Source organism: Adiantum capillus-veneris, chromosome 13 (genome assembly GCF_014529385.1).
Source record: "Adiantum capillus-veneris isolate H3 chromosome 13, ASM1452938v2, whole genome shotgun sequence".
Lineage (NCBI taxonomy): Eukaryota > Viridiplantae > Streptophyta > Polypodiopsida > Polypodiales > Pteridaceae > Adiantum > Adiantum capillus-veneris.
In genome coordinates, this window is record NC_140943.1 from 110,854,518 (window position 1) to 110,882,489 (window position 27,972).

General features: G+C 43.8%; 1 protein-coding gene across 2 annotated transcripts in view; it reads left to right on the forward strand.

Moving 5' to 3' along the window:
* Positions 1 to 18,843, forward strand: part of LOC147444645 (peroxisomal fatty acid beta-oxidation multifunctional protein-like) — a 130,316-nt gene extending 111,473 nt beyond the window's left edge. The window contains exons 6-18 of one of the 2 annotated variants that reach the window (XM_086527187.1): positions 5,948 to 6,029; positions 6,142 to 6,197; positions 6,625 to 6,927; positions 7,010 to 7,096; positions 7,174 to 7,348; positions 7,512 to 7,633; positions 7,781 to 7,944; positions 8,039 to 8,293; positions 17,705 to 17,826; positions 17,907 to 18,028; positions 18,113 to 18,261; positions 18,361 to 18,499; positions 18,582 to 18,843. In XM_086527187.1, coding sequence (XP_086383313.1) covers positions 5,948 to 6,029; positions 6,142 to 6,197; positions 6,625 to 6,927; positions 7,010 to 7,096; positions 7,174 to 7,348; positions 7,512 to 7,633; positions 7,781 to 7,944; positions 8,039 to 8,293; positions 17,705 to 17,826; positions 17,907 to 18,028; positions 18,113 to 18,261; positions 18,361 to 18,499; positions 18,582 to 18,611 — 1,806 coding nt within the window. In that variant the 3' untranslated portion in view covers positions 18,612 to 18,843. Of the gene's footprint in view, positions 1 to 5,947; positions 6,030 to 6,141; positions 6,198 to 6,624; positions 6,928 to 7,009; positions 7,097 to 7,173; positions 7,349 to 7,511; positions 7,634 to 7,780; positions 7,945 to 8,038; positions 8,294 to 17,704; positions 17,827 to 17,906; positions 18,029 to 18,112; positions 18,262 to 18,360; positions 18,500 to 18,578 lie in introns of both variants that reach the window. The other variant, XM_086527186.1, reaches the window with a different exon arrangement.
* The last annotated feature ends 9,129 nt before the right edge of the window (positions 18,844 to 27,972 follow it).

The window sequence follows — 27,972 nt, forward strand, 5'->3', positions numbered from 1 at the left end:
GAATGATCATCAACAAAGGAGACAAAATAACATGCACCACCCATAGACTTAGTAGGCATGCTACATACATCAGAATGTACAAGATCGAGCACACAAGATTTACGAGAGACACCAGAGTAATAAGAACGCTTTACTTGCTTGCCATGTTGACATTCATTACAAAAATCAAGCTTTGTGCCTTTAGCATCAAGCTTGTTCAAAGTACAAAGCTTAGAAAAGCCCTTTTGGCTCATATGGCCAAGCCTCTTGTGCCACAACTCCATGTGAGAGTTAATTTCAGCCAATGCAATAAACTTGCCCAACACGGCCTTTCCATGCATGCAGTAAAGTGTCCCTTTCTTTGTGCCCTTTACAATCAGCCTTGAGCCTTTGGTCATTTTCCATGACCCTCTCTCAAACAAGATGTTGTAACCATGCATATCCATCTGACCAACAGAAAGCAGACTCTTCTTGATTCCCGGCACATATCGAACATCATGCAAGACAAGCTCATTTGTGCCATCTATGGAGAGATGCACAGTGCCAATACCCTCAATGGAACATGCATGATTGTTTCCAAGGTATACATGGCCACGCTTGCTTGCATCAAAAGTAGAGAAACACTCCTTGATAGGAGTCACATGAAATGAAGCACCGGAATCAACAATCCAAGTCTGGGACAATGCATCATTGATAGTCAACAAAGCATCAATAAGATCACTCTTGGTGATCTCCATGTCCTGTGAATGAACATTTAGAGAGGCATCAAAGTCATAAGCATCATCATCTGACAAAGTGGCACACAAGATGTCCTCTACATCTGACAGCTCCTCAATCATGACACTAGAAGCCACATTGGCCTTCTCTTTGTCCTTTGAGCTATCCTGTGCATCTGCTTTGACTTCCTTCTTCTCTTTCTTTTTGTCTCCACCATTCTTTTTCCTTTCTAACTCTGCTTTATAGTACCTACAATCGGGTTTCTTGTGACCTTTCCTGCCACATTGATAGCAAGTCACATCACCCTTGCCTTTGCTTGCATTACCCCTTTCTTTACTCTTACTCTTACTTCTTTGTGCATAAGCATTCTTCTTTTCTGTCTTGCCTCTAACCATGTTGGCAGAGCTGCCTCCGTCTCCACTTGCTTTCCTTCTGATTTCTTCATTCAAGATAGAACCCCTAACACCATCAAAGGTCAAATTGGGGTTATTGGACAACGAAACCACCAAAGTTTCCCATAACTCAGGTAAGGTCATAAGCAAGAAGATAGCTTTCAGCTTATCATCAAAAGGGGGCAAGCCAGAATCCTGTAACTGCGACAAAGTACCTGCGAACAATGACAAGTGCTCTGCCGCGCTCTTGGACTCATCTAGTTGCATGCCAACAAGTTTTCGCATCAAGTGCACCTGGTTGACAGGCGTTGTATTTTCATACATTCCCTTTAACTTCTCCGACACATCAAAAGCAGTCGTGAGACCTTTCACATCAATGACGGTCTCATCTGTCATGGCCATTTTAATGTATGTAACGGCTTTCCTGTTCATGCTAACCCATGCTTCATCTGTCATATTTTGTGGCTTCACATGTTCAAGTGCCCCTTCGTAATCCTTAAGAAATAGGATTCCCTGAATCCTGTCTTTCCAAAGATCAAAACCTGTACCATCAAACCTCCTAATTTCGAAGAGGTTCTTCACATCCGAAGAAGATGAGGCCATAGCTGCACGAAATAAGAGGGATAATACGCTGAATTTTTGGGCAAAATGCGCAAAAATCGGAGCATAACCTCACAGAGATGTGCACTACAGCTCCAAATGGTCACAGGAGCAATTTGGGGCAAAATAGGACGATTTGGACACAAAATTCAATTTCTGAAATTTATGCGTAGGAAATTTCAGCGAGCGAATTTGTGCTCCAAAACAACAAATTTAGTTGTTTTTAGCCTCAGAAGACATACATAAGGCTAATACACAGCCTTTAGAAGCATGTAAGCGCAAAAGCTCCAATTTGTAGCATCAAAATTGCATGAAATTGAGCCACAAATGGTCATACATCGACAAAATTTGTCAAATGTGCGTAGATTGCATCAATTTGCACTTTCCCCAATGTAATCGCACCATTAAAACACTTACAAAAACCTGTGTAAATTTGAAATTTTCTTAAAACACCTGTTTTAGGGCTTGTTTTTCGGCAATTTCAGGATTTTCGAGTAGCGGGGACTTAGCAAAAGTATTCCCACACCTTAATACATCATTTGCAAAACCTGTATTTTCGCTGTCATAACCTGTAATTTCTTGTTTTTTACCTAATTTCAGCCTGTTTTAGGTCAATTTGGGTTGCCGGGAGCTCTCTGGTGTTCGGGGACGAGTCCTTTGGCGACGAAATTGCAAAATCTCGCGAGAAAGTTGACCTTCTTGGCTGAAATTTAGCGTTTGCAGGTTTGGGGGCAAACCCTAATCGGGTTCTGATTTCAGTTGATGAGCGCGCGGCGGTGCGTGCAAGTGAAAGAGCACGCGTGGAAGTGCAGTGTGTGTGCAGAGAGGGGAGGCGAAGAGCAACAGGAGAGGAAGCGCTAGTAGAAGAAGAGGGAGAGAGAGAGAGCTCACGTTTTTGGGGAAAACTCAATAAGTGAGTTTTGGGTTTTCCCACTTTTATTATAAGTGACCTTTAAAAATGTGTCCAGGGTTCGTATTGAACCTGGACAAAGTATAAAAATGTACAAAAAGGGGTTATTTAGGCCTTTAACCCAACAGATAGACCATCTGAGATGCGTACATGCCCTACTACTGATCTATACAATGCCATGATTCCCCAAATGAGCTCTGTGGGTACTCCCATCTCATGTAACTTGCGCATCAATCTAGCTCTGGGTACTGTGTCCACAAAGCTACAATAGATTCGTCTCCCACGGGATCTGCCCTTCTCAATGATGGCCTTGAGTGTCAAGATATGGTCAAGAGTAGAAAAACCTCTCCTTAACCCTGCCTACCCCGCTGCACGTGTTCCCTCCCTCTCTGCCCATCTACTCAGCTGTTGCTCAAGAATGGATGCGTACAACCGTGCCAATGTGTGTCCAATCATGATAGTGCGATAATTCCCAAGCTCCACAGGGTCTCCTGATTTGAACATAGGTACAATCGTAGATAGGCTCCAAGTATCAGGCAAGCCCTCACACATGGCATGGTTAAACATGACCACTAGAAGCTCTGCTAGGAGATCTCTGGCATGTATGAAATGCTCAGCCACTAAGCCATCATGAATATATGCTCTCGAAGTCCTCATCTTGTCAATGGCCTTCTTCACCATCTCAGCGGGCGGTGAAAAAAGCACGTGTGTGGGCATGGATCGGGGGGGTCGAGAAGGGACGGTTGTCCAGAAACTGTATGCAAAGATGATGCATACTGACCCGAAGTCTCTTTAGAGGTAATTGCCGGGGGGGGGGGGGGGGGGGGGAGCTCATGAAAGAGCCTCCATGCCTCACGCGAGTCTTGACTGAAGAATAGTTGGTATAGATCCTGCTCTAGTCGAGCAAAAAATGCCCTCTTCTTCCGCCGCACTAGGCATCGGAAGTCAATCTGTGACTGTCTGTGAGTGATGTCCCCCAAGAGCACTTTCCTCTGAAGTCTAGCTCTAGTATGACGGCATTCCTTATCATGCTCCTAGAACGGCGTCTCTGCTCAGGCTGGGTGTGTGGGTATGCCTCTGCTGCTGTATCATGTAATGTCTGCGTCAGTTTAGTAGTAAGCTCCTCCAGAAGTCGCCCTGGCTCCTCAGTGGATAGGCGTTTGTAGATCCCGTCTATGTATACAGAATCCGTCTCCCGCGTGAAGGTGTAGCGAGTAGGGGCTGCTACTCGTGGACTGTGTGCTACACTGAACTGGAAAGAGATGGTCAACGACACAATAGCATGATCCACTGCCACCCCAACCGGTTTGGGCCCAACTATGAGATCGTGGATACTAGAGATGAGGTTGGGCTGTGCCATGACATAATCCACTGTGCTGGCTCCATGTCTGTGTGGAAAGCATGTGAAGCCTCCCGCAGCGGGAAATCTCTGAAGGCCATTCAAGATGGCCAATCCATGTGCAATCCCCATGTCTATCAAGTGCCGTCCATACTCAGTATGTTCCCCATCCTGCGACAGTCTGGATAGGCCCGTCTCTGCAACATCCAGCTTTCTCAACATCTCCTCTGAAGTATCATAAAATACCGTCTGATGATGGGCAGTCCTAGCATTGAAGTCCCCTAGAATGATAATGTCACCATCTCTAAAGAATTCCCATATGTCATCAACCAAAATAGAGAAGGGGGATTGTCCTCTGGGTGGTGCATATACTGATGTACTCAGGGGAAAGTAGCAAATTGCAATGTAAAGATATCTGTCAGTCTCTGCTCTAAATCTCACCCACATGTACCTAGCTTGCTCATTTCTACGAGCTATATGTATCAATGGCTGCAACTCCTCCCTGAATAACAGTGCCACTCCTCCTGAGCCCCACCCTCTGTGCTCTGATCGTGTCTCCTGTCTACAAGCTCTCTCCCATTTGTATCCACTAATGTGAGGCATAGACTGCCCAGTGGCCTGATGTGTCTCAGAGTAGAAGATGATGTCTCTCCCGGTAAAACTCTCCTCAAAAGCACCCACATCAAGACGCATAGATCCAATACAATCCTAGATAGTAACTTTGAGTGTGGTCCGATAGGCCTCACGCCGCCATGTGGAGCGTGGCTTCAATATCACCACTCTTTCATCTGGGTAAAAAGCAATCTTACCTTTTTCCCTTGCCGCTCTAATCTTTGGCATTTCCTCCTGCATATGGGCGACCTGTAAAAGGGTAAGGTCATCCCCGGGAAAGATGCCCATCTTCTTAAGAGTTGGTCTCTTCTTCAAAAAGTCCTTCGCTTCCATGGAGGGAAAACAAAGGATGAGTGCCCTTTCTTTCAAGGTTTCCCCCTTGCTCCCATTTTTCTTGTTGCCCACTCTCCAAGCTCTTGAATGCATCGGCTCATGAACCCCCATCAAAGCCATGAGTTCTTTTACCTCTTCGTCTACATTATCTTTGTCTTGTAGGCCGCAAATTCTCACATGTAGAGAGCTTACACGTCTTCTTTGCTCTCTTCTAGTGTCAAGTTGATAATGGTGGGTGTGGATGTTTCCTTGCTTTTCCCTTTCTTGGCAATTTCAATCTATTTCTCAACCTCATCTGCTTTCTGTTGTGTCCACCCAAGAAGTCGTGATTTCTTTATGTTGCTCCTCCCCCTCTTGATGGCTCTCACTTGCTCTTTGATTGTGTTGAGTTCTTCTATTACAAAGGGTTGCAATTCTCCCTCTTCAAGCGTGTTTCATGATCGTGCCTTAGCGAGCTCTTTCTTGAGTGACACAATCTCTTCGTCTTGGGCCGTCACCCGATCTCCCATTGCCCTGATCTTGCTTTCTTGGCGATCTTTGAGCATTTTTATTGTTTCTTCTTTGCACTTTTGAACTGCATCTTCTAAAGGGTCTGGCTTATCGTTTTACTTCCTCATGTTTGGTCGTTGCCAAAAACGAGAAAATTTGACCTACGCGCACAAGTGCTTCCACATTATGCATACATGTTCTCCTACACTAAGCAAACATGGCGTGCAATTCTTGCAATTTCTGCAAATTACGACAAAAGCCCGCCTTATGCAATCTCTGCAATTTTCTGCCAATTCTGCACTTTTTGAAATTCTACACGCACTTTCCTAAAAAACCTGCAATTTTATTAAAATTTTCTGCAGACTGTCTTCTGCTGCACCTGCGGGGGGGTCGAGGCTGCGTAGGAGGCAGCAGAGCACAAAAAGGGGGGGGGGGGGGGGGGGGGGTGCAGGGCCAGCACGAGGGTGGGTGGGGTTGTAGGGGCAGCGCAAGGGACAGGCTGGGTTGTAGAGAGAGAGAGAGAGAGAGAGAGAGAGAGAGAGAGAGAGAGAGAGAGATTTTTACATGCTTGTGCAGTCTTGCAATGCAAGGATTGCAGCACCGAAAGCTCAACTCGGTCAACCTGAGTTACAGCTCGGCATCATTCCTGGATTTGGAGGTATGTGTCATATGTCACTCCTTTTGCAGTGCTAGATTCTTTGCAGGAAAGAGGACTGCGTGCATCACAAAGTTGACGGTCTTTACAACTTTACCGCTCCTGTGTGTGCTAGGTACTCAGAGGTTGCCTCGACTTGTTGGGCTTTCTAAAGCAATTGAAATGATGCTTGTAAGTGAAACCAATTGGGTTTTCAAATCTTTTTTCTGTATCAATAAACCGTCGTGAGGTATTGAGGGAAAGTGGAATTTCTATATACATTATGCCATAAAAATCAGCTGAAGAAGTGTCATTTGTAATGTGTAAGGTATCATTATACGCAAGCGCAAAGAGGCTAGTTTGTTTGTTTTTAAAGGGCAAGAAACTCAGGCAACTGTCTGTTTTTTGGTATAGTTGAGTTTATTGGTCTCAGAAAGTTGCATAGATAATAAAAGGGACTGAATGTTAAGTTGCGACAGATTGATCATTTACAAGTAGATTAAAACCTTAAGAGTAGGTAGGTTTTGTGTGTGTTGGTAAACATGCTCAAAATATCTTTCCTATTGTCATAGCCATACTATTCCTTCAGTACGTAAGAGTCAAGTTTGGAATGTAACAGTCCTCAAAACCAGTCACCTCAGAGGAAGGTAAAGCGCTTGGGTTAGTGGACGCTGTGGTTTCTTCCGAGCAACTTGTTGCAACAGCTCGAAAGTGGGCCTTGGACATAGCAGAGGGTCGCAAACCACGAATCATTAGTTTGCAAAAGCTTGACAAACTTGAACCTCTGGGTGAGGCCCGAAGAATTTTGCAAGTCGCCCGTACTCAGGCAAAGCAAAGGTCTCCAAATATCCCCCACCCTATTTGGTGTTTGGATGCAATCGAAGAAGGTGTTGTTTCTGGGGGATACGCTGGGAGTTTAAAGGTGAGTCTGTTTTCCTTGTTTTGTAGTATTAATGACGGTTATAAGTATGCCTTCTGGCAATTCTAACAAGGTTTTCAAACAGGAAGAGCAATGCTTCAAGACTGCAGTTATGTCTCCAACTGGAAAAGCTTTGGTCCACATTTTTTTTGCACAGAGGGCAACTACTAAGGTCTGAATTTCTAATTTTAACTAGGTATGCCAAGTTCTTTGGAAACTCAATGTGAATTCACATGTGCATTTATGCAGGTTCCTGGAGTCACAGACTGCGGATTGAAATCAAGACCTTTGAAGAAGGTTGCTGTTATTGGAGGAGGACTTATGGGATCAGGAATAGCCACAGCGTTCATCCTCAGCAACATTCCGGTTCTTTTGAAGGAGCTTAATGAAAGTTTCCTTCAGCAAGGGCTGGATCGCATCAAAGGTACTCCATTCCTCAAATTCTCAAATTTTTTCGATACTACACCAGCTAACTTATGAAATAATTTGTATGTGGGGCATAGACAAGTGAAGGGGATATTCTAACAAATAGAGTTTCATTAGTACTATTACTATGCCAATGGTACTAAATTTTAATGGTATGGCAGCAAATTTGGATAGTAGAGCTAAGAAAGGAAGTTTGAGCAAAGAAAAATACAATAAGGCCTTTTCACTAGTCAAAGGTACTCTTGACTACAAGGACTTCAAGGATGTCGATTTGGTTATTGAGGTAACATGCATATTTTATGTGCATCTTATTTGAATTTACTGGGGCAAATCCCACAATGGTGTTTGGTAAATTTTAACAAACAAGTTTGTCAGTACATGTGTGAAATTCGTTTGTCGAACTCCATTGTGTGTATGATTAATTTTGCAGGCAGTGATCGAGAACATTCAGCTCAAGCAACAGATATTTCAAGATCTTGAAAAGTACTGCCCTTCACACTGTATTCTTGCCACTAACACATCCACTATTGATCTGAATTTGGTTGCACAGAAGATTCGCTTTCAAGATAGAGTCATTGGGGCTCATTTTTTCAGGTTAGTTATCACATGGTTTTTGATGACATTTTTCCTGCACTTTTTTTCCTTTGACATATACTTTTGTTTTGATTTTTTTTCTGTTGATCAACAGTCCAGCTCACGTTATGCCTCTATTAGAGATTGTGCGGTCTAATAAGACTGCTCCACAAGTCATAGTTGATTTGATAGGTGTTGGGAAGGTTATCAAGAAGGTGCCAGTTGTGGTTGGCAACTGTACAGGGTTTGCGATTAACCGGATGTTTTTCCCGTACATCCACTCGGCACACATGCTGGCAAACCTTGGAATCGATGTTTACAGAATTGACAGAGTTATCACAGCCTTCGGAATGCCAATGGGACCTTTCAGGTTTGCATGTGTCTTTTGTCGAATTTTGCATACCTTGAACATCTTAGTATTGACCGGGACATATTTTGCTTAACTCTTGGGTATTATTATCAAGACATTTTTGGAATCGATGACATTAACTAATTGGCTTGCATCATCTTCTTTCAATTTTTAAGTATATTTTCTCAAGACAAATACCAATTTTCAGATTGCATGCATTATCTTTGTTCAAATTCATGGGCATTTTTCTCAACGCAGATACCAATTCTTAGTTTGCATGCATGATCTTCTTGTAAACTTAAGGCGCATCATTCTCAAAACATATTTGGGAGTCGCATCAAATATTTCATGACAGTGTTCATTTTGAGGATATTCTTTTCAAACAATTGAACAGCTACTCGAAGCTTCAAGCTTTTGTGTAAAAAAAGCTTGTTCTTTCCTTACCTTAAATGTCTACCTTCTAGCAAAAAAGAGTTTTTTTAGAGATAACCCCTTGAGAGTACATGATCAAGGCCCAAGGGAAACAACAGGATGAAGACAGGATAAGAGATAGGTATAAGTAAACAAATTTAGGGTTACAGTCATGTTTTAAATTAGTTTCTAGCAGAGCTTTAAAGCTCTTGATGAGGAGTTCTTGATCCTGGTGAGGGGTTTTCTTAACTAGTTACTGACTGAGATAGAATAGATTTTGGGTTTTAAGCAAATCTGCCCCTGCCCTAGAATAGACTGCCATTAACTGTCACGTGGCTGAGTCGAAGTAGAAGGGACGCTTGAAGGAGGAATGGCACCATTGTGGTGTGATCCCTGCCAGTGACTAAAGGTGCAGAGAAAGAAGCATCAAAGGACAAAAAGAAATCCAAGAAGTTGGTGTAGAAGAAGAAATTCACCACCCCTTCGATGTTTGCCGAGCAGAAGGCGAGTATTACAAGCAGGGAAAGTGCTTCAAGTGTGAGAAACAGGACATATCTTGGCAAAGTGTCCAAAGAAAGAGGAGAAGACTAAAGACAAACCGGAAACATTGAAAGCGGCAAGAGGAGCGAGCTAAGAAAGGGAAAATCAAGGCAGGACTTGTACCAGATTTCATGGGGACATTTGAGGATCACACTAATCCCAATACAGAGGTCTACAAGATGTGGGGCTTAAGTTCAGGATCAAAAAGCCCAAATTTTGTAATAGCGGAACCAAGGCCAACTTTATCTCGACAGAGATGGCGGCTCATTTGGAGATCGAGCCTGAAGACATGGGGCCACAGATGGGTGCAATGTTAGTTACACCATGACATGAAGTCGTCGTCACTCTTGTCATTGGCAAGTTGAGGCTGCATTGTCAGGGTTACATAGGGCACGAGGACTTCAACATTATGCCTTTGGAAGGGTGTGATGTTCTATCGGGAATGCCTTGGCACGCCTAGAACAGCGTTGTAGTAGACTGCCTTGGCACGCTTAGAACAGTGTTGCAGTAGACTATGTGGCTAAGAAGATTCAACTCAAGAATAGTTAGGGTAGGGAAGTGGTGATTGATGTAAAACTTAAAGGCGAGTTAGTGTCCCTTGTATCGGCTTCGGTGTTGGCTATGTTGGGTAGACCATAGTGGCATTCCTCACTTGAGCATGGAGATTAGAGACACTTTATCAACACATGCACCAAGAGAGAGAGTAAACACAAAGTAAAGCTTGATTGTTGAACTAGATGAAACACTACATGATAGCACCTTTAAGTAGGGTTAGAGAAGGCACAATTACAGGGAATGGCCATTTTGAGGTTTTCCTTCCATGTTTCCATTGTAGCTTCCCATTCCATGTTTCAGACATGAGTATTTGTAGCAAGGAATGGCATTTCATATGGGTTGCCGTTTCTCGTTCATTGTTCCAATTTCCCATTCCGGGTAACTATGAGAGAAAGTAGTACAATTGAGTAGTACAAGTGCATAAGGGTCCAAGAACACCTCCAAATTATAGGATTTGACCCTAGAAGCCAGGGAGCTCATATTCCACTCACATGGGTTGATTGGGACTCATATACACACCACGTGTCCTCTAGTACACCTAGGACTAAACACATGACTCCATGTTGACTAGGATCCAAGGAGACTAGAAGTGGTAGTGTAGCATGGCTACAGTGTCACTGACGCAGGACAGGCAATTAGTTTCAGTTGGGCTGGAGTTCACATTGGACGGACTCTCGCCTGGGCAATGAGACATGGCAAGTGGTACAGATTCTGGTTTAGTGGACACCATGGCCATATCACCACCACCTCAATTTGGAGATCGGCTTAGCTGGATTGGGATATTTGCTAGTTGTTGGTGGTTCTTTAGGAGATAGGTATGTGTGGTCGGTTCCAGTCGTCGGACACACTATCATGATCTTCTTTGTATGGTTGGGAGTTCTTGAGTCTAGTATCTTGAGTTCATACACAGCATGTCTGCACCATCCCTGCACATTTAAGCCCTCGACACCCCCATTGTACCTATGAGTTTTGGGCTGGAGCTGAGTGTGCAGCCATTCCAGAGTCTGTATTGGTTTCTTTGAGTTAGTCGATGTTCATGTTGCCCTAGTCTAGTCACTCGTCGTGGACTAGTTACTCCCCCGGGTCCAATCACTTGTCCTGGTCCAGTCCCTCATCTTGGTCTAGTCGCTCATCTTGGTCACTTGCATTGGTCTAGTGGAGTCAAGACCACCTTAGTCTAAAGCCTTAGTGCCCAAAGCTTGGGTGGGTTCGATTACTGCATGACACATACGAGGCATTCCAAGGATCGACAAAGTCCATTGCTAAGTCCTTTGAAGTACTACCACAGAAAGCGTCAACCTTTTGTGCCAAGCAGAAGTCCACCAGCCCCATTACCCCTACCTTCTTCTCACGCGACTTCCTCCATTCCCTCAACCAGTTCTACACCTCCTTGGTCACCCTCTCCAGTAAAGTTCTCGCCCACTGTGTTACAGCAAGCCCTTGAGCAACAGGCTCTCGCACAGACAGCCATGGATGAGCTCAAAAGCGTTCTGGCTAAGGTGAATATCAAGTTTCCAACTTTCAAAGGTCTCTCCATAGAGGATGCCGACGACCATGCCCAGAGATTTGTTTCCCTGTGCAGGGGTCGTGGCCTCAATAGAGAAGACGCCTACCTGGTACTCTTCCCATCCACCTTGGATGGCTTAGCAGACAAGTGGTACATTCAGTTTGTAGAGAACCACTTTGCGACTTCAGCCACATTACGACAACAGTTCTATGAAGCTTTCAGACCATGGGACTTCCAAGAGAAGGTCCTGGATCAGTTGGCCAGCCTGATGCTCTAGCCAAATGAGACTTTTGCAGAGCTCATGACCAGAACAAAGTCTATGGTGGCCAAGCTTCCTCAACAACCGGGTGAATTTATGGCTAAGAAGTGGGTGGAGAAGGCTCTTCTACACCTCCACTTCCAACTCCATGCACCAGGAGCAAGGAATACCTCTCTCTTCGACTCACCCATTGAATCGGCCCATTTTGTGCTACAGATGCGAGGAATATGGACATTACCAAAGCAAATGCCCCCTGCAAGAAGGGTCCCCTCCCTGCCGTCATTGCCCTGAAGCGAAGGATCACTACAGTAAGGATTGTCCCAAACTTCGTGCATCCACGATGTCGAGCCCAAATCAAAGCCAAAATGAGTTTCTGATAGCATTTAGCACCGTCCCTCAACCATCACCTTCTACTCATGTGGTGGCCCCTAATGACAAGTGCAAGCAAGTACAGGAGCCCACTAGTGTTCTCACTTGGGCTTAGAGGGCATCCTTGGGTCTCAGCCTTTCAACCAGTTCCCCTCTTCCGCCCACAATCCCACCTATGGATACCGCGCTCCCAAATAATTCCTCTCTTCCGCCCACGATCCCACCTATGGATACCCCGCTCCTAGCTATCGACATGCGATCCCCTCGTGTCAAGCAAGGATCCTCATCTCTGCTCTCAAATGTTGATGAAGCTTTCTTAGAAGCAGTATTCGACCTACAGCAAATTAAGGTGCCTGAGAAACCACTTCTAGAAAAAAAAAAAAGCTTACAGCAGAGACAATCTTGAAGAACACCTTCCAACAAGTGTCGCTCTATGACATGTTGCAGCTAGATGCGAGTTTTAGAAGTGACACCCTTACAATTATTCAATCACTTTACCCCGGAGCAGGTCCTAGTGGCGGGCACCTTCCAGTGCAACCATCAGAGTCCTATATGATATCCCATCCCGCCACTCCCCTTACTGATTATAGAAGCCCTCGTCTCACCATGTCCGTCTTGGGGCGGCAATTCTCCAGAGGGATAGTGGATGGTGGATCTGGCATCAACCTGATGACCGAGTTCACTATGTTGGCTTTAGGTCTACAGCCTCCCCGCCCTGCTCCCTTCACAATTACATTGGCCGACCAGAGGACAATATACCCAGTGGGCATAGTGGACAAGGTGCCTCTACAGGTACAAGACTTCACCTTTAACTTGGATTTTGTTTTGGTTGGTCTTCCCCAGGTTGAGGACGGATTTCCTTTGCTCATCGGTCAACCATGGCTGCGCCACACTAAAGCGCTTCATGATTGGGGAAACAACGCGATGTGGATACATACTCCATGCTCCCCAATGCAACCCATTCGCCTAGGAGGAGGCATGGATCCCGTAGTGCAGCAAAGTTCTTTGTCAATGGAAACCAACCTTGAACAAGAACATCCTTCTCCACTTGACGGGTCAGACGATGATCTGCTGGAGTGGTTGGAAGCTACCAAGCCTATGCCTTGTTATGGGGAATCTATTCAATGTTTGCCTGAGGATAGACCCTCTTTCACAGTTTCTACAGAACCTAAGCCCAGTGAGCCACTTGAGCCAACAGCAAATGTTGAGGTCATAGAGGCAATAACTATGCGCCCTTGCTAGCAGGACTAGGAGAGCCTGTGAAGAATCATAGAAGGGGAAAGAAACCTTTTCTACAGAAGTGTACCCACGCTTCAACCTCAACCCCATCTGTGTCTGCCTCTCAGACCAAGCCAAAAATCTCCCTTGAGTCAACCGAGTGATGGTACAGCTCGTAAATCACCGTGTCTCGCATCTGCATGGGAGGGTTATTCCAAGGGCCACAAAGGACATGTTCTCACAAACGAGAGGTATCTTCTATTCCCTATTGCCCCACTCTCTTCCCTCAACCCTCATCCTACCTTCCCTCTCTCCTCGCCCTCACTTCCCTACCCTAAACCCCCTCGCCCGTACCCTCACCTCACTTGCCCCTACTGTTATGTCCATGCAAGTTCATGGTTGCCTCATGAGCTTCCTGAACATCTATGCGCCCAATGTGGCAAGCACATGAGGTGAGTTTTGGTCGCATATTGTAGAGAGTCTTTGCCGTATGCAGAGCAGTGGTGTGTCGGGGGAGACATCAACATGCTGGAGGACCCCTCCGATAAGATTGGAAGTAGCCATGCTACTGTGCACGGGGCTGAGTTGGCAGCTTCGGAGCGCTTATGTATGACCTTGAGGATTTCAAATGTTTGGCAGCATGCAGGCTTTGTGTGGTCCCTAAACAGCTTATCTTTCTCTCGCTTTGACTGCAAAGTAGGAGGAGTGAATTTATCTCGGATAGATCGCTTCTATGCCAGTGACCGCATCTATGACATGGGAGGATCTGTTTGCATTCTGGCAGGGACTACTTTTTCAGATCATGCACCCGTGATTTTTACTTTGATAGATAGACAAAGGAGTGAGAGTGTGCTGTTGCGTATCCCCGAGAGGATTTTGCTAGATACAGAGCTCAAAGAGCTGGTGGTGGCACTTTGGACAGAGAGTTTGGGCACTCAGGGTACCCTTGCTAGTAGAGTGGCCACTGGACTTACTGAGCTTAGTCGCTTCTTCCTCTAGGAGTCTGCAGCTCGCTTGGCTGCAGCCAAGGAGGAGGAGAAGCGTCTCAGACGGGGCATTGCTTCCTTACAGCGGATGCAGGTGTGCCACCCTGACAGTCCTTGGTTGGAGGAGCAGATGCAACAGGCTTGACAGGAGCTAACCACCATTGAGGAGCGGCATCATGAGTTTGCCTTTCATTGGTAGGCATCTCAGTGGACCCAGGTGGGCGACACAATTATTGAGGAGTTCTTTGAGACTGTGAGGACTTGCCATGCGCGCACCAGTGTTAGCTAGTTTAGGAGACCTGATGGGTCAGTTGCTTCAGAGCCTGAGGATATGCGTGTAGTTCCTACTGACTTTTACCATGAGTTGCTTTCAGCTGAGCCACAGTCAAAGTGCCAGGGTGCATGCAGAGAGCAGGTTTGGGCACAGATGCCTTGCCTAGTTACTGAGGAGATGCGTCAGAGACTAGAGATGCCTCTCCAGCTAGAGGAGCTCCATGAGGCCCTCAGGGCACTCCCTCGAGGTAGTTGCCCGAGGGAGGATGGTTTTGACTCCTAGCTTTTTATTTAAAGTACTAGGAGTTGCTTCATTCGGATCTATTTAGCGCCTACCAGCACATTTTGCACACTAGTGAGATGCCCAACAACATGAATGAGGGTTTGATATACCTTATTCCCAAGGAGGGGGGTTTCTTGGATGAGATTGGGCAGTGGCGACCCATCAACATCCTCAACTCAAGCTACAGAATCTTAGCAAAGGCTCTGAGTTTGACAATTCAGCCGCTACTTGAGAGCATTATACATGAGACTCAGACAGGTTTTGTCAAGGGGTGCAGTATCCTTGACAACATCTTTAACCTTTTGGGGGGCGCCTGCCCTTGCATGCCTCCGAGGAGAGGATCTTGTGATACTCCTCTTCTAGTTTGAGAAGGCTTATGACAGAGTTGACTGGGACTCCTGGAGGGCACTCTGCGTAGGATGGGATTTTCAGATGCTTGGATCAGAGGAGTGTTAGCTCTCTTGAGATGTGCGCACAATCAGGTGCTCTTGGCAGGGGGAAGAGGGGAACACTTCATGCTGCAGATCAGATTGAAAAGTACACAATGGGTTGCCTTTTCCATTGCTTGATTATTGCATAGAAAAAGTGGTTTCAAATACGCGTCACCTTATGTCACATGTAAGAGTGGGTTCTCACATCATGAAGAAAGAGCTAGTCTTTAAATACATTGCTACGACTTCCGAGAAAATAAACCAAAGTTCTCGATCTTCCACTGAGGATATCTCACACAGCAAACTAGCACATCTTCTGACACTTCTACTCGATGATTGACTCCTAAGAGATGGCTCGTCATCAGCTGCTTCGCAAGTCTTTGTGTGTGTGTGTGTCCTGCTTTATTTAAATTCCTTTATGTCACTTGGGCCCCATCGAACGGGGTCCCATAAGTTGGTAGGACTTCTTCTTCTACTGTTGCTTGTTCCTCTCAGGGTTTAGGCCCCTCGGCCATGATCTGAAGGTTGGCTCTGTTCTTCACTGACTTGACACGTCAATAGTTTGTGACACCCCGACCTTCGGTTGGTTGATTTCTAACTTTATAGGTGTCCCTACTTTTGATCCATCTAATGAACCATGTAAAGCTATGGGAAAATTTAAAGAGATCAAGATGGCCTTATCCTCTTTGATTAAGGATCCATGCGAAATTTAATCTCCCCACAATTATCTACAAGATTGGGCATTGACAAATATGCCAAAGGAACTTATATTGAAGCACAAATGGCCAATGGGACTTACACATCATCAACACCATTGATTGGATCACTTCAACTTCAAGTTCAAGCATTTGCAGATCCAATGGATTTCTACATCATGGAGTTGACAGAATGTGATGTTTTATTGGGCATGTCTTGGTTTTACAAGTACTATGCCAAGCTCGACACAAGAGAATGAACGATCCAAATGAAGCACATAAACAAGAAGTTATTGTTGGACTTGAGTATATCAGCTGATCGAGGAGCGACATCGGCTTAGGAATGAATCTTATAATTTTTTAATTGAAGACAAGAACCATGAAGTTTGTTTATTTTTATGAAATTCGTATGAAATAATGATGATTATGATTATGATGATCTTGGGTGTGCGATCGGCATCCAAGCATGATCCAATGCCCTTTTATAAGCATTGGCTATGATATTGGCCATATGATAGATTTTCAAACGTACTCGAGGTATCTGTAGCTAGCTCATCCCTTTTATGCACATTGCCATCATTGCACAAGTATGCATGATTGAATGATCACTTTTGGGACATACTTTGGGAAACGTTGTGTAAATGTTAAAAAGTGTGGACATGCTTTTATTACTTTCTTTTTCTTCTACTATATCCTGCAATCGAGGACGATTGCTTTGATTTAAGAGGGTCAACTATGACGGGTTTTAGGGTTAGGGTTTCTACACCAAGATCATAGACGCAATTGATCACTGCGTTTGTTTGGCCAGTCACAAAGTCTCTCTTTTTAGAAAGGTGGTCCATGCCAATCTCTTTGTCAAAGCTAGAATCCTCCATGCCGCGCACTAATTTTTCTCTCTAAACCTAAATTTGTAGAACCTGTGATTTTCTCTCTAGAACTCGACATAATTTTCTCTCTAAAAACAGACTCTCTCTCTCTCTCAAGCTGCAATTTCAAAGAAAGAAAGCTGGGCCCCTAATTCTTATGTAAGGATTCGCTTTTGACTGGGATGCATCATGAAATCAAGGTGGGGCCAGCCCAGATGTGCGGCGCTTTAGTGGCAGTTCAGGGCCATTAAGTGTGTATAGGGGCATCCCGCTCCAACATCATCTCTCTCTCTCTCTCTCTCTCTCTCTCTCTCTCTCTCTCTCTCTCTCTCTCTCTCTCTCTCTCTCTCTCTCCCCCCTTCACTCTTTGTTTCAGTTCAGTTATTCAAGTTGTTTTGAAGCGATAAAGTGCTGCAGAGTTTTGTAGATTCTAGGTGCCTTTGTGTTTCCGTCTGATCCCTTGTCGGAAGTGATTACACCGCCGCTTCGTGTCATATCTACTTTGTGAAGAAGTTTTGCAGTTTTGTTCATGTGCTGCTATGAGATTACCGTCTTGTCAATGCCAAGTCGATTACAGTGGTAGTGGTATCAAAGCTTCGGTCGATTCTTTTTCTACGGAGTGTGTGTATCTATGTATCCATGTATCCAACTTTACTAGGGATTTATCCATCCCACCCCTTGGCCTTGTGATGTAGTTGGACAGCCATTAAACTTTAGCATAATATGCTTTGGCTTTGGTAGACTCTAGGTCTAGTGGTGAGGAAGAAGCAAAAAATTGACTGTCAAGTAGCAGTGGTGCATCTGCATGTTCAGCATGTTAAGGAAACAGTAGACGATTGTTAGACAAAAGGAAGGGAATTGAGAGGGAACAAAGACAAGAGGGTGGAATGGAGGGGAAAGTGGAACGTGGTGGAGACGGGAGGGTGACGGTGTCTGGTTTAAAATTTTTATAACTTACTATGTCTGCTTTATCATGGAGAAAATGCTTTGTTTTTATTCTTGTCGCGAGTTGCATACTGAATCGAGGGCCCTTGTGTAGACTAGCAGATCTAGTGGGCTATGAAGTGAGCCGCAGTGTGGCAGACCAGTTTGCCAAGGCATTCCCAGAGAGGACATACAGGTCACAACTGATCAGTTTACTTATGGAGGAAAACCGCTTGGGTTAGTGTCAACACTTTTATCTGTGTTCTGATGATGGTTCTTATCAAAGATTGAAATATAAGTGTTGGTTGGATAAACAGGCCAAAAGAATGGGAGAGGTTTTTACCTTTATGATAGACAACTCAAGGCAACTCCTGATCCCGACTTCAAGAAATTTCTTGATGAATCTCGGCGACGTGCAAACATAATGCCCAATGGAAAGGTGATTTTATGGTGCTTTCTCTGTGCTACAAGAAAGTAGCTGCCAATCAAGGTAGAGCTTGATTGTTGTCATTGCTCAAAGCAGCCTATTGTAATCTCGGATGAGGAGATAGTGGAGAGAATGTTTTTCCCAGTGGTCAACGAGGCTTGTCGAATACTAGATGAGAAGATTGCAGTGAAGGCATCGGATTTGGACATTTCATCTGTTTTGGGGTTTGGTTTCCCAGCTTACAGGTTTGTGCAGCTCTTGTGGGTTGTGGTTATTTGCATTGGGTATTTTCAAGATTCTGTCTGGGCGTTCGTTGATTGTTTTTACTTCCATTCTGTTACAAGGGGCGGAGTTGTCTTCTGGGGAGACTCACTTGGAGCAGCATGTGTGTGTGACAAGTTGAGGGAGTGGTCAAAGACGTTCGGCACTTTCTACCAGCCCTGCACTTTCTTGGAAGACAGGGCCAGAAGAGGACTTTCTCTGGTAAATGAAGAGCTCAAATGGAATTTGTTTCAGAAAAAAATTAGTTTGGGTGATTCTGATTTGCTACTTTTACATGTAGGAGGCTGCGGTTGATGCCAAGTCTCGACTTTAAACCTTCAACAAACTTAACACGATCCATAAACGGATCGTCCTGTCAAGCTGATGAATAATTGTACAGGATATACACATGCACATACCCAGAAAGACCTACTGTTAAGTAGTCTGAAAGAACTGGGTTTTAGCTTCACTCATGGTTATTGAAACCATTTTGGTCTATGCCCTCCCAAACCTATTGTATTCTCTTATTATTCAGGTGATCTGTGAAATTGTCTCTCTTCCAAGCTTGTCTCTCCCAAGTTCAAGTTCTAGCAAATCCAATGTCCATTGGCAGGGGTTCTACCTCATCAGCCTTCTCTCAACAGTTCAATCAGCATTGCACTAAGCTTGAAAAGTTTGTGCACTCTTGTGAGATCGCCCCCAAACTTGGGGATTTATGTGCATTAGGAGATTTTTGTGTTTAAAAGATGGGACGGTAGCCCCTCTTCCCCCCGCCATCCTCGGGAGCATAGGGAATGGAGAGAGATCCCCCATGCACAGCCCCCCCCCCAAAAAAAAAAACCCAAAAAAAGAAAGGGGATAAGAAAGTAAAGAGAACCCAAAGCCTGCTCTCTTAATTGCTTGAATTGTCCTTTTTGGCTAGGACTGCCAGATTGACAATTCCGTCTTCCTCATGAGTGGCTGGACTCACATTAAATGATTGATTCTTTTCCATTTCACATCCATATCCTCTCTATCCATGCTCTCAAACTAGTTTCCTCTTCCTCATGAGCATTAAATGATTTTTACTTTTCCATTTCACATCCATACAGTGTTCGGGAAAAGTGTGCCTCGGCTTAGCCTTGAGCTGCATGAAAAATAATTTTGCCAAAATACTGGCTAGTATTGTAAAATTTCCGATTCAGACATGTCTTGGAGGGATTTTTGTATGTTTGTGAGAATGAATTTTCCCGAACACTACATCCATATCCTCTCTATCCATGCTCTCAAACTAGTTTCCTCTTCTGCATGGGAAAGACTTGAGCCTTCTATGTACTCTCTGACACTCGACTCATACCCCCATCACCTTCTCCTTTAAGAGGATCCCCATTCTAGTACTTGGGGACATGCTTAGATCCCTCAAGCTTTCCCAAGGTCTCTCGCCCACTCTCTCTCCTTGCTCTCTCCACTAGTGTGTTGTGTATTTCTTTCCCACCGGCCATCACCTCTTCCATTCCCTTTGGACTTAGCTTAGCTTAACTGGATCGATGATAGCCACAATGTCCAATGTCGAGGAGGTAGTTAAGAATGAGATGCCCCCTCTTAATCATGCAAGCAAGTGCAACTCCAATCCTCTTTGGCTCATTATCGTCATGGAAGGTTCTCTTGGTCCCATCTAGCACAAACAAGTGATGGACAATTTTGTTTTAATTGAAATGAAAAATGCATGCCACATGAGTACAAATGTCACGATGGTTATTGTCTGATTTTGAATTTGTATGGATGGCATATCTTGATTACAATGCCATAATGTGGTTGGGAAACAATCAAATGATGGTAGAACCTTTGGTTTAAACAAAATGTTTGTAACTTTGATTGCTATATGGTACGACACGGCTATGCCAAGGGTAACCTCCTTGGCAAGAGACCAAGAGGGGGTAACCAATGCCAAGTGCATTAAGGTAATTGCAGGATCGTCTCACCTTGCTAGGTATCCTATGTCGAGTAGGGAATTACATTGGGGCAATGACCAAGGGAGGTGAGAGGGAGCGTCTTTGTGCCATGAGTTGCCAGAGTGAGGATGGTGTATGATCCATGCAAGAAATAGCTTGGTGCATCAAGGGTAACCCAATTGGGTTGACGAATTGAGGAATTATCAAACCCTCTTGCTTATGATAAATTCTTTCAAGCTGTGAATTACAAATAGGTTCGGAACTTGTGCTAAAGTCATATCGTTGCAAAGTAGAGTCCTCACACTAGAGGATCAGCTTATATTCCCTTATGCTCAAGAGAGGGTGAGTGATAGATGGCTCCTTCAAAGCAAGGAACAACTACCAACAAGTGGAATCCCTCCCTTTCTTGGGCAATGAGGTACTGAGAGGTTATAGGTGGTGTCATAGCCTAAGGTTTAAATAGTCTCTCTCAAAAATTTCAAACACTTTGCTAGCAAACCATTCAGGGTTTGTAGCAAAGTAGTGCAAGGACTTATCAGACTCTGTAAGCTTCTCGTGGCTTCCACTATGGTTTTTTTCACACGGTGCGTATCATTTATGTGGGTTCTTTTAAATTCTAATATGGAAACCTTTGTATATTATAACTACTAGAAAATTTAAGGTTGCACCCATTGTTTAGTTCTTTGAGCGATGATGACAAAGCACACAACATTTAGCTCACCACCATGATCACCAAAATGGAATGAGTTGGTCACTTAGCAACTATTCATGGGTTATAATTTTAGAGTCGCAGCTTGAAATTTACCCCGAGCCCCGGGATCTTTTGCCACATATACTTTTATCCAAGCATATCAAGGATAAAAAATACGTCCAAGATTTATGCTTTGGACACATTTAGTAATCCCTCCATTGTATGAGAGGCATTGAGAGTGTACCAAAAGATGAGAGAAAAATCATGAACCTTGGAAAATTAATCTGCCTTATCGTTACAAGCTTATGAGCGATGGGGAAATGTGGTGGTGGAAGGAGTGGCATTGGGAGCTAGGGATGGACGGATTATGTGTAACTTGGGAATTCATCAAGCTGTGAAAAAGAGGTATCTTTCCTTGGACCACGAGATCCTCAAGATGAACCAATTCTATAAAATCTACAAGTCAAGAAGTATGCTATTGCATGATCACCAAGCGAGTTGTTAGCGTCTTTGTCTAAAGGCTAAACCATTGATTTTATGAGGCCCTCATTTCTTTAAGATGCCATCTTTAGGGGAAAACCCCTTGAGGATGAAGTAAGAGGTTGGCCAAATGCATAACCTCTCAAGTCCAACCAAAATCTACCGGGCCAAAGCACCTCAAGGGCACCACTTCTTAAACCACAATAGTAATGGCAATCACCTTTGTTGCCTAGGCCCTAACTCAAAAATACAAATTGTGGCATAGCTTGGCAAAAATCAAATGTGTCATAACTGTCTCCAACTAGACCATAAATGGGCTAGCTGGCCAAAGTCACACGGAGTCTTAGCCCTTACATGAGGGCCACCAATCTAGACATCAGGGATGTGAGGCAGAAATCTCTTATTGTGGCTCCTCAAGGAACCAAGGCCTTAGAGGACACTTAATTGCTAGACGTCACGGCCATGAAATTGTAACCACTATCCATGCTAAAGAATTCACCCTTGCAGATAAAGAGTCATGTTGAAGAAGCGACCTTTGAAGATGAAGAGGAAGAAAGGGCTCAAATTCACATAGCTATTGAGCACTGAGGAAGGAATCAATATCAATAGTTCTCTATGATTGAAGCTCCAACCAATTATCAAAGAAAGCATTTCAAATTACTACTTGATTTTGGAAGCATACAGACATTCTTTTTTTTGAAGTTGTATATGTGAGTTAATTATATCTAATAAGACTAGGGACAAGAGCACCAATGGGGGATTTTCAATTTGAGATCATGGGAGCTCCACTTAAATGAAAAATTTTGTGTCCTACCTTTGGACGTCCATGACGGAATCCTAGGTATAAATTGGCTCAAGGTCTATAACGTTGTCATCCAATGCAAGACATGTTGCAATTAGTTTCTCCACCAGGGCAACAAGTTACATTAGGGTAACTACGAGAAACCCAAATTACGTATTGTTAAAGCTACAAAATGTAAAGGCCGTAGGAAGATCCATGTGATATTATTAAGAAAACTCATAAGATGAGAGCAAGAACGTTGGAAACATGACCTAGCTTGGTTACATGAGAACCAAGACGTTTTGAAAATAATTGAACCAAATGCCGCCAACAAGGGTTGTGAATCATGTGATTAAACTCATATGAGGAGCCAATCCAATTGCTAAGAGCCCATTAAGATTGCAATCTCGGAAGTCAAAGGGCTTAAAGAAAAGCTAGGCTATTACTCAACCAAGCAATTCATTTCACCATGGGGTGCCCCACATAAAGATCTTACTTTTAAGATGCGCACTAATTATCAAGAATGAAAATTAGGTAAAAATAAAATTAAGTACCACATTCCCAAAATTCATGAACCAATAGATTGTCTGTATGGGTCTAGAACCTTTACAAAAATAGATATACATGAAATTGCATTTGAATCTAGGTATGGACATAATGTCTTGTGAGTTGAAAAATGCCCTTGCTACCTTCAACAAATGGATGCAATATATTTTTAGGAAACATCTTGATGTTGTTTGAGGACGTCCTTTATGCTAAGAAGGAAGTGGAACATAAACATGTGATTAGAGAATTCTTAGAGAGAGAGAGAGAGAGAGAGAGAGAGAGAGAGAGAGAGAGAGAGATTATTATCGTTCTCGAAGGTCAAATATGACCTATGGGACCAAATGAAACATGTGTTGCACTCTATGTTTAGTTTATCAATGACTCAGATGATTGAGGACTATGGAAATGAGGGCGGAAGTTGAGAGCCAATGGAGAGGGTGGGAGAGAAAGGTATATACAGAGTGATCTAGAGTGAAAAATATAGGGATATAAGGGGCATAATGTGCACACATGAAGGGACTCTTCCCTAGTGCCCAACATCTTGTCTCACATCAAAGAGAGTGGGATCTAAGCTGGATCACTGCTATGCTGCAAATCATGTGTAAGGGATTAGGTTCAAGCATGTATGGGTGTGTGTGGTCTCCTCTCTCATAGAACCTTTTGTAATTGGGGGCATATGTGTGGTGTAATGCATGAGCTACAAGCCTCCAAATGTTTCCCATCATATGATACATTGGCATCTCAGGAAATCCTCCAACTGGCCAAACTCCATGAAGATGTTTACTTGGAAGGAGCTATGGGAAGCCATCCCAAATTAGGGACAAGATTCTTGCTAAAGGGATCGGCCCTGACACTTTCTCTGGAAGAGCAGCGTTAGAGGATCTCCTCAAAGACTGCCCTGCCACGAAGGGAATGACAACAAAAATCAGCAAATAGGTGAGAAATACCTAGAAGATTATCTTCTAATAATGACCTCATCTTGGGAGGAAGTAGATTGCAAAGTCAATCCATTCCAAATCACCAAAAACAGTTATGGAAATCTAGGAACCTTCGCATTTTTGAGGAAAAATGTGTCACAACACAATTCAATGATGTTGTGAGAGAGAGCACTGAGCTCATTTATGATGTTGGATTTAAACGGAGGGGCCTCCGCTAATATCGAAGAATGGAATCATGCACTTAGGTGTATCACGTACTAGTATCAAATACTTTTGGAATCATTGCCCCCTCAAGGCCTCCTCAAGACACACGTAGCTCTTCAGGTTGATTTATATCCTTTTTTAATTCAATATAACATCTCCACTCACACTTCTATTTCCAAAAAAAAGAAAAAGGAAAGCCTCATTCCCTGAAGGGTTTAGTGATGCATTATGAAGAAAGTGTGTTTCATCCCATCTTGCAAACCACCTCTTGATGTCTTGCATCCATCCTGAAATCAATGTTTTGATTCTAAGAGACAACCTTGTTGCTTCTCACACATGAAATTTTGGGAAGTCAGTGTGGTGAGCTTTGGTGCATCTTTATCATGTACGCTACAACTCTCACCATGCCCATAACTGGAATGGCAAATGGTTACAACTAACGACAAGGAGCGTGTAAGGGGTTTGTAACTTCACTTGAAGAAAGTTCCAAGTGGGGGGAGAGAGAGAGAGAGAGAGAGAGAGAGAGAGAGAGAGAGAGTAGGTATTCAGACAATTTTACCCTTTAATAATCCATATATGAACCATGGAAAAAGACATCCAATATTTGCAACCACCCATTATAATTAATCCTAGCATTTTGAGTACAATAGATGCCGTGATAGTGAGAAAAAAAAGGAGGGTTTTCAATACGTAATCTTGCTACATGGAGGGTCCATGGTTGCCATGCATGTGTATTAGATAAAGGAGTATCTTGCTACCTGCCACCATCACCCACACAAAAAACAAGAGATTGTTAATCCATTAGGTGGAAGGCATGTGTCATGAGATGCTCCTACATGTTATAGATGTCCATCTAATGCACAAAGCAAGAAAACTATAGACTCACAAAACCTGATTAGAAGAGGCCAATTTAAGGAGAGTGTGGGGTGTGATGTTTTTGTAGCAAGTAGTGATGTTCTTCTCCCTAGGTGCAAATGTCTTGGGAAAAGGTCACCTTATATGTGCTCTCTTCTTTTGTTTCTCTCCAAGAGAAAGAGTCGGATGGGAGGAGTGGGGTATTTCTTTTCCCATGTGGAATGGTAGTGGTCAGTTATGGGTATTATTAAAGTGAGTGTGTATGTGGGGAAGTAAAGGCACTCACGTTGCCCTCTCCCCTTCTTTTTGTTTTTTGGAAGGTGTCGTATATAGCTTATGTGTATATGTGGGAGGCCTTCCATAAGGGTTTTTTTTTTTGCTAAGAAGCCCATCCGATGTAAGAGGTGCTTCCCTTGTGTTAACGGGGGACGAGAGAGAGAGAGAGAGAGAGAGAGAGAGAGAGAGAGAGAGAGAGAGAGAGAGAGAGAGAGAGAGACACAGAGGCCGGGGGGGGGGGGGGGGGGGGGGCGGGGGGGCACCTCCACTTACACTAGGAGGAGTGTTTAATCCCTCTTTAGGGGGCACTAGACCCCCTAAGGGGTTGTAGTGCCCTCCAACTTTTAGGTGTTCCAAGGAATCACTTAGTAGGCTTGTATGGGAGGAAGCTTCATATTCGTGCAAATGGTTTCTAATTAGCCTCTAGAGCTTAGCTTTTTCAAACCCATTATGGTAAAAAGGTTGGACGAGTGCTCGGATGTCCCATGCAGCATTTAATGGGTAGGTGTTACAAAAGAGGATTGGTTTTAGCTATGAAAGTATGACCTTATGAGCCCAATCCGAGGGCCAATTACTAGATCGATGAATATATTTGATGGGTTGGCAAGGGAGGTTTTCCTCCTTTTTATTGAGATGCTTAATGAGTTTCCCCTTATTAATTGATAATTGAAGATTGAGGAATTTTGCATTTGTGCTAATCTTTCTTTCAATGGAGGGAATCCGGATAGATAGTTTGGTTGTTAATGAAGTATAGGGGGTCCATTGAGTCAATAATGACAATGTCATCGAAGTACAAAAAAGGTGGCGCCAACTTCTTAAGGGTGGGAGATGGGTTGGGAGATTTAAGGATCCCCACAAAGAAGTCAAATTCCAACGAGTGTAAGTAGAGATTGCATCACAGGGGGGAGCAAGCAAGCCCCATGGGGATCCCATTTTTCTGGCGATGTACCAATCCTTGGTTTTGTATGTACATGTTATTGATGAGCCAAGAATTGATATTCAATATTTGGTGTATGGTGAATGATAATCCCGATTTATAAGGGTGTGAAGACCATGAATCATAATCCCCTGAATAGAGGGTGGTAGAATGCTTTGGTAGATTCAAGGCACATTCATAAATCGAGTCCACAATCCACCATGATTGGATGTGGAGATTATGGCATAATAAGGCTTTTTGGTTTAGGATTTTAGCCCTTTGTTTGACATGTGCTATACATGTTTTTAAAGAGCATGCCATTAGGAGGGAAATCTCCGTATAGCAGCATGTAGAGCCACATGTTAACCATCGGAATGAGTTTTAATGGCTTTTATACGAGACGATTAAGAAGCGGAGATCATTATTGCTAAGAAGTACAATGGGATCGAGGAATGAGTGAATTTGAGCTAGTGTATCCTTGATGTTTTGAGCGTACAGTGTAAAGTCCTTACCCTGTAATTTCTTGTTAGCCTTATTAACAATGAGATTCTACATAAAAGTACCATGTTATTTGGTGCCTTATCCAAGCAGGAGATGAAAAAGGTATGCTTGAGTTGATCAATTTCCTTATGGAGGTCAGGGTACACCGATGTTGTTTTTTTCGGGGGAGGAAATTGAAACAATAGCCTTGTAGGGCTTCATAAGCATCACCAAGTGCAAGGCTTGATGGGAGTTTTGATGCAATTGGTATGCATGAGAGTGTCCAAGACGCGACAAAGCTTCTTTATATGCTTGACCCAAGTTGGGTGGAGTAGATGCTGTATGTGAGAGCCCAAAGCCACATAATCGAGCCAAATCTGGCGACGTAAAAGCGCTAATATCAGTGGTTAGGATGTGTCCCCATGCCAGGTCCAAATGTGAATGGAATTGCTTTACACAGACATGTGTATGTCATCTCCTTAAGCGAGGTGAAGATAGTACGTGCATTACACATTTTCACCTTCAAAGGGGCGTCAAACGACCAAGTAAAGAGACACTCTCCAAAGTTGAGTGGTGACAATATTCAATCCAAAGAAAAAAAGTTCAAAAAAGGCCCTGACATTACATAAATCTAGCAAAGGTTAACAAAATGGATTGGAACAAAGATGCCTTTGTTTTGAGGTTTTTTCTCAAAGCATAGCCTTCCACACAAATCTCTAATAACCTGCAGCAAACAGCAGAGAAGTAGAATCAGATTTCAATCATACAATAGGGCTTTTGCGCTAGCTGCACACTAAGGGTTAAAGGAGGGGGGGGGGGGGGGCTGCACAGAATTTTGCGAGGAGTAGGTAGGATAAGAGGGGGTGTTGAATGGTGTGCGAGAGCTAATAGCCGAGTCGACAGGTGAGGCTTGCGACCATCGAGAGTTGGTCGCAATGGAACCAGTCGATATTTTTGGGGTGTACGAGTGTCGTCCTCGGCCTCGGGACTATTTTGCAAAACCTCCTCGGGCACGCTTATTTGTTCTTGCATCTCCAGCGTCTCTCCCTGGAACAATGGCCTGCTATATAAAGCTATCAACCTCAAGATTGAGACTAGTAGCGGGGGTTTGTTGATTAAACAAAACTCGATGCTTGATAGCATCCTTCAAAACTTCTCCCTGTAATTAAAGTGAATCAGCAAATCTTTTATGGCCTCTTCGGCCTCTTTCTCAATCCAAGAGAGAAAGGAAATAATAGACATTTTCAAACTTGAGCCGGGTGGAAGATGGGAAGATGATGCATCATCATCCACAATGTGTGGTAGAACCATAATATATTTCCATCCTTGCAATGGTCAGCCTGACCCACATGTTCACAACCACACTTCATAAAGGGCCGATGGACATTCCAGATTTGCATGGTGTAGTTTGTTTCCCTACCAGTAGTAGAGATCACAACTTTCACCCCAACACACCCGAAAGATGCCTTACACCTATTTGTATCAAATTTTGACATGGTGAAGCGGGTGGCTAATAAATAGTCCTCAATAATGTTTGAGGCATTTGATTCGAGAACATGTTGTCAACCAAGTTTCAAGGAGAGCTTGTCTTTACCAT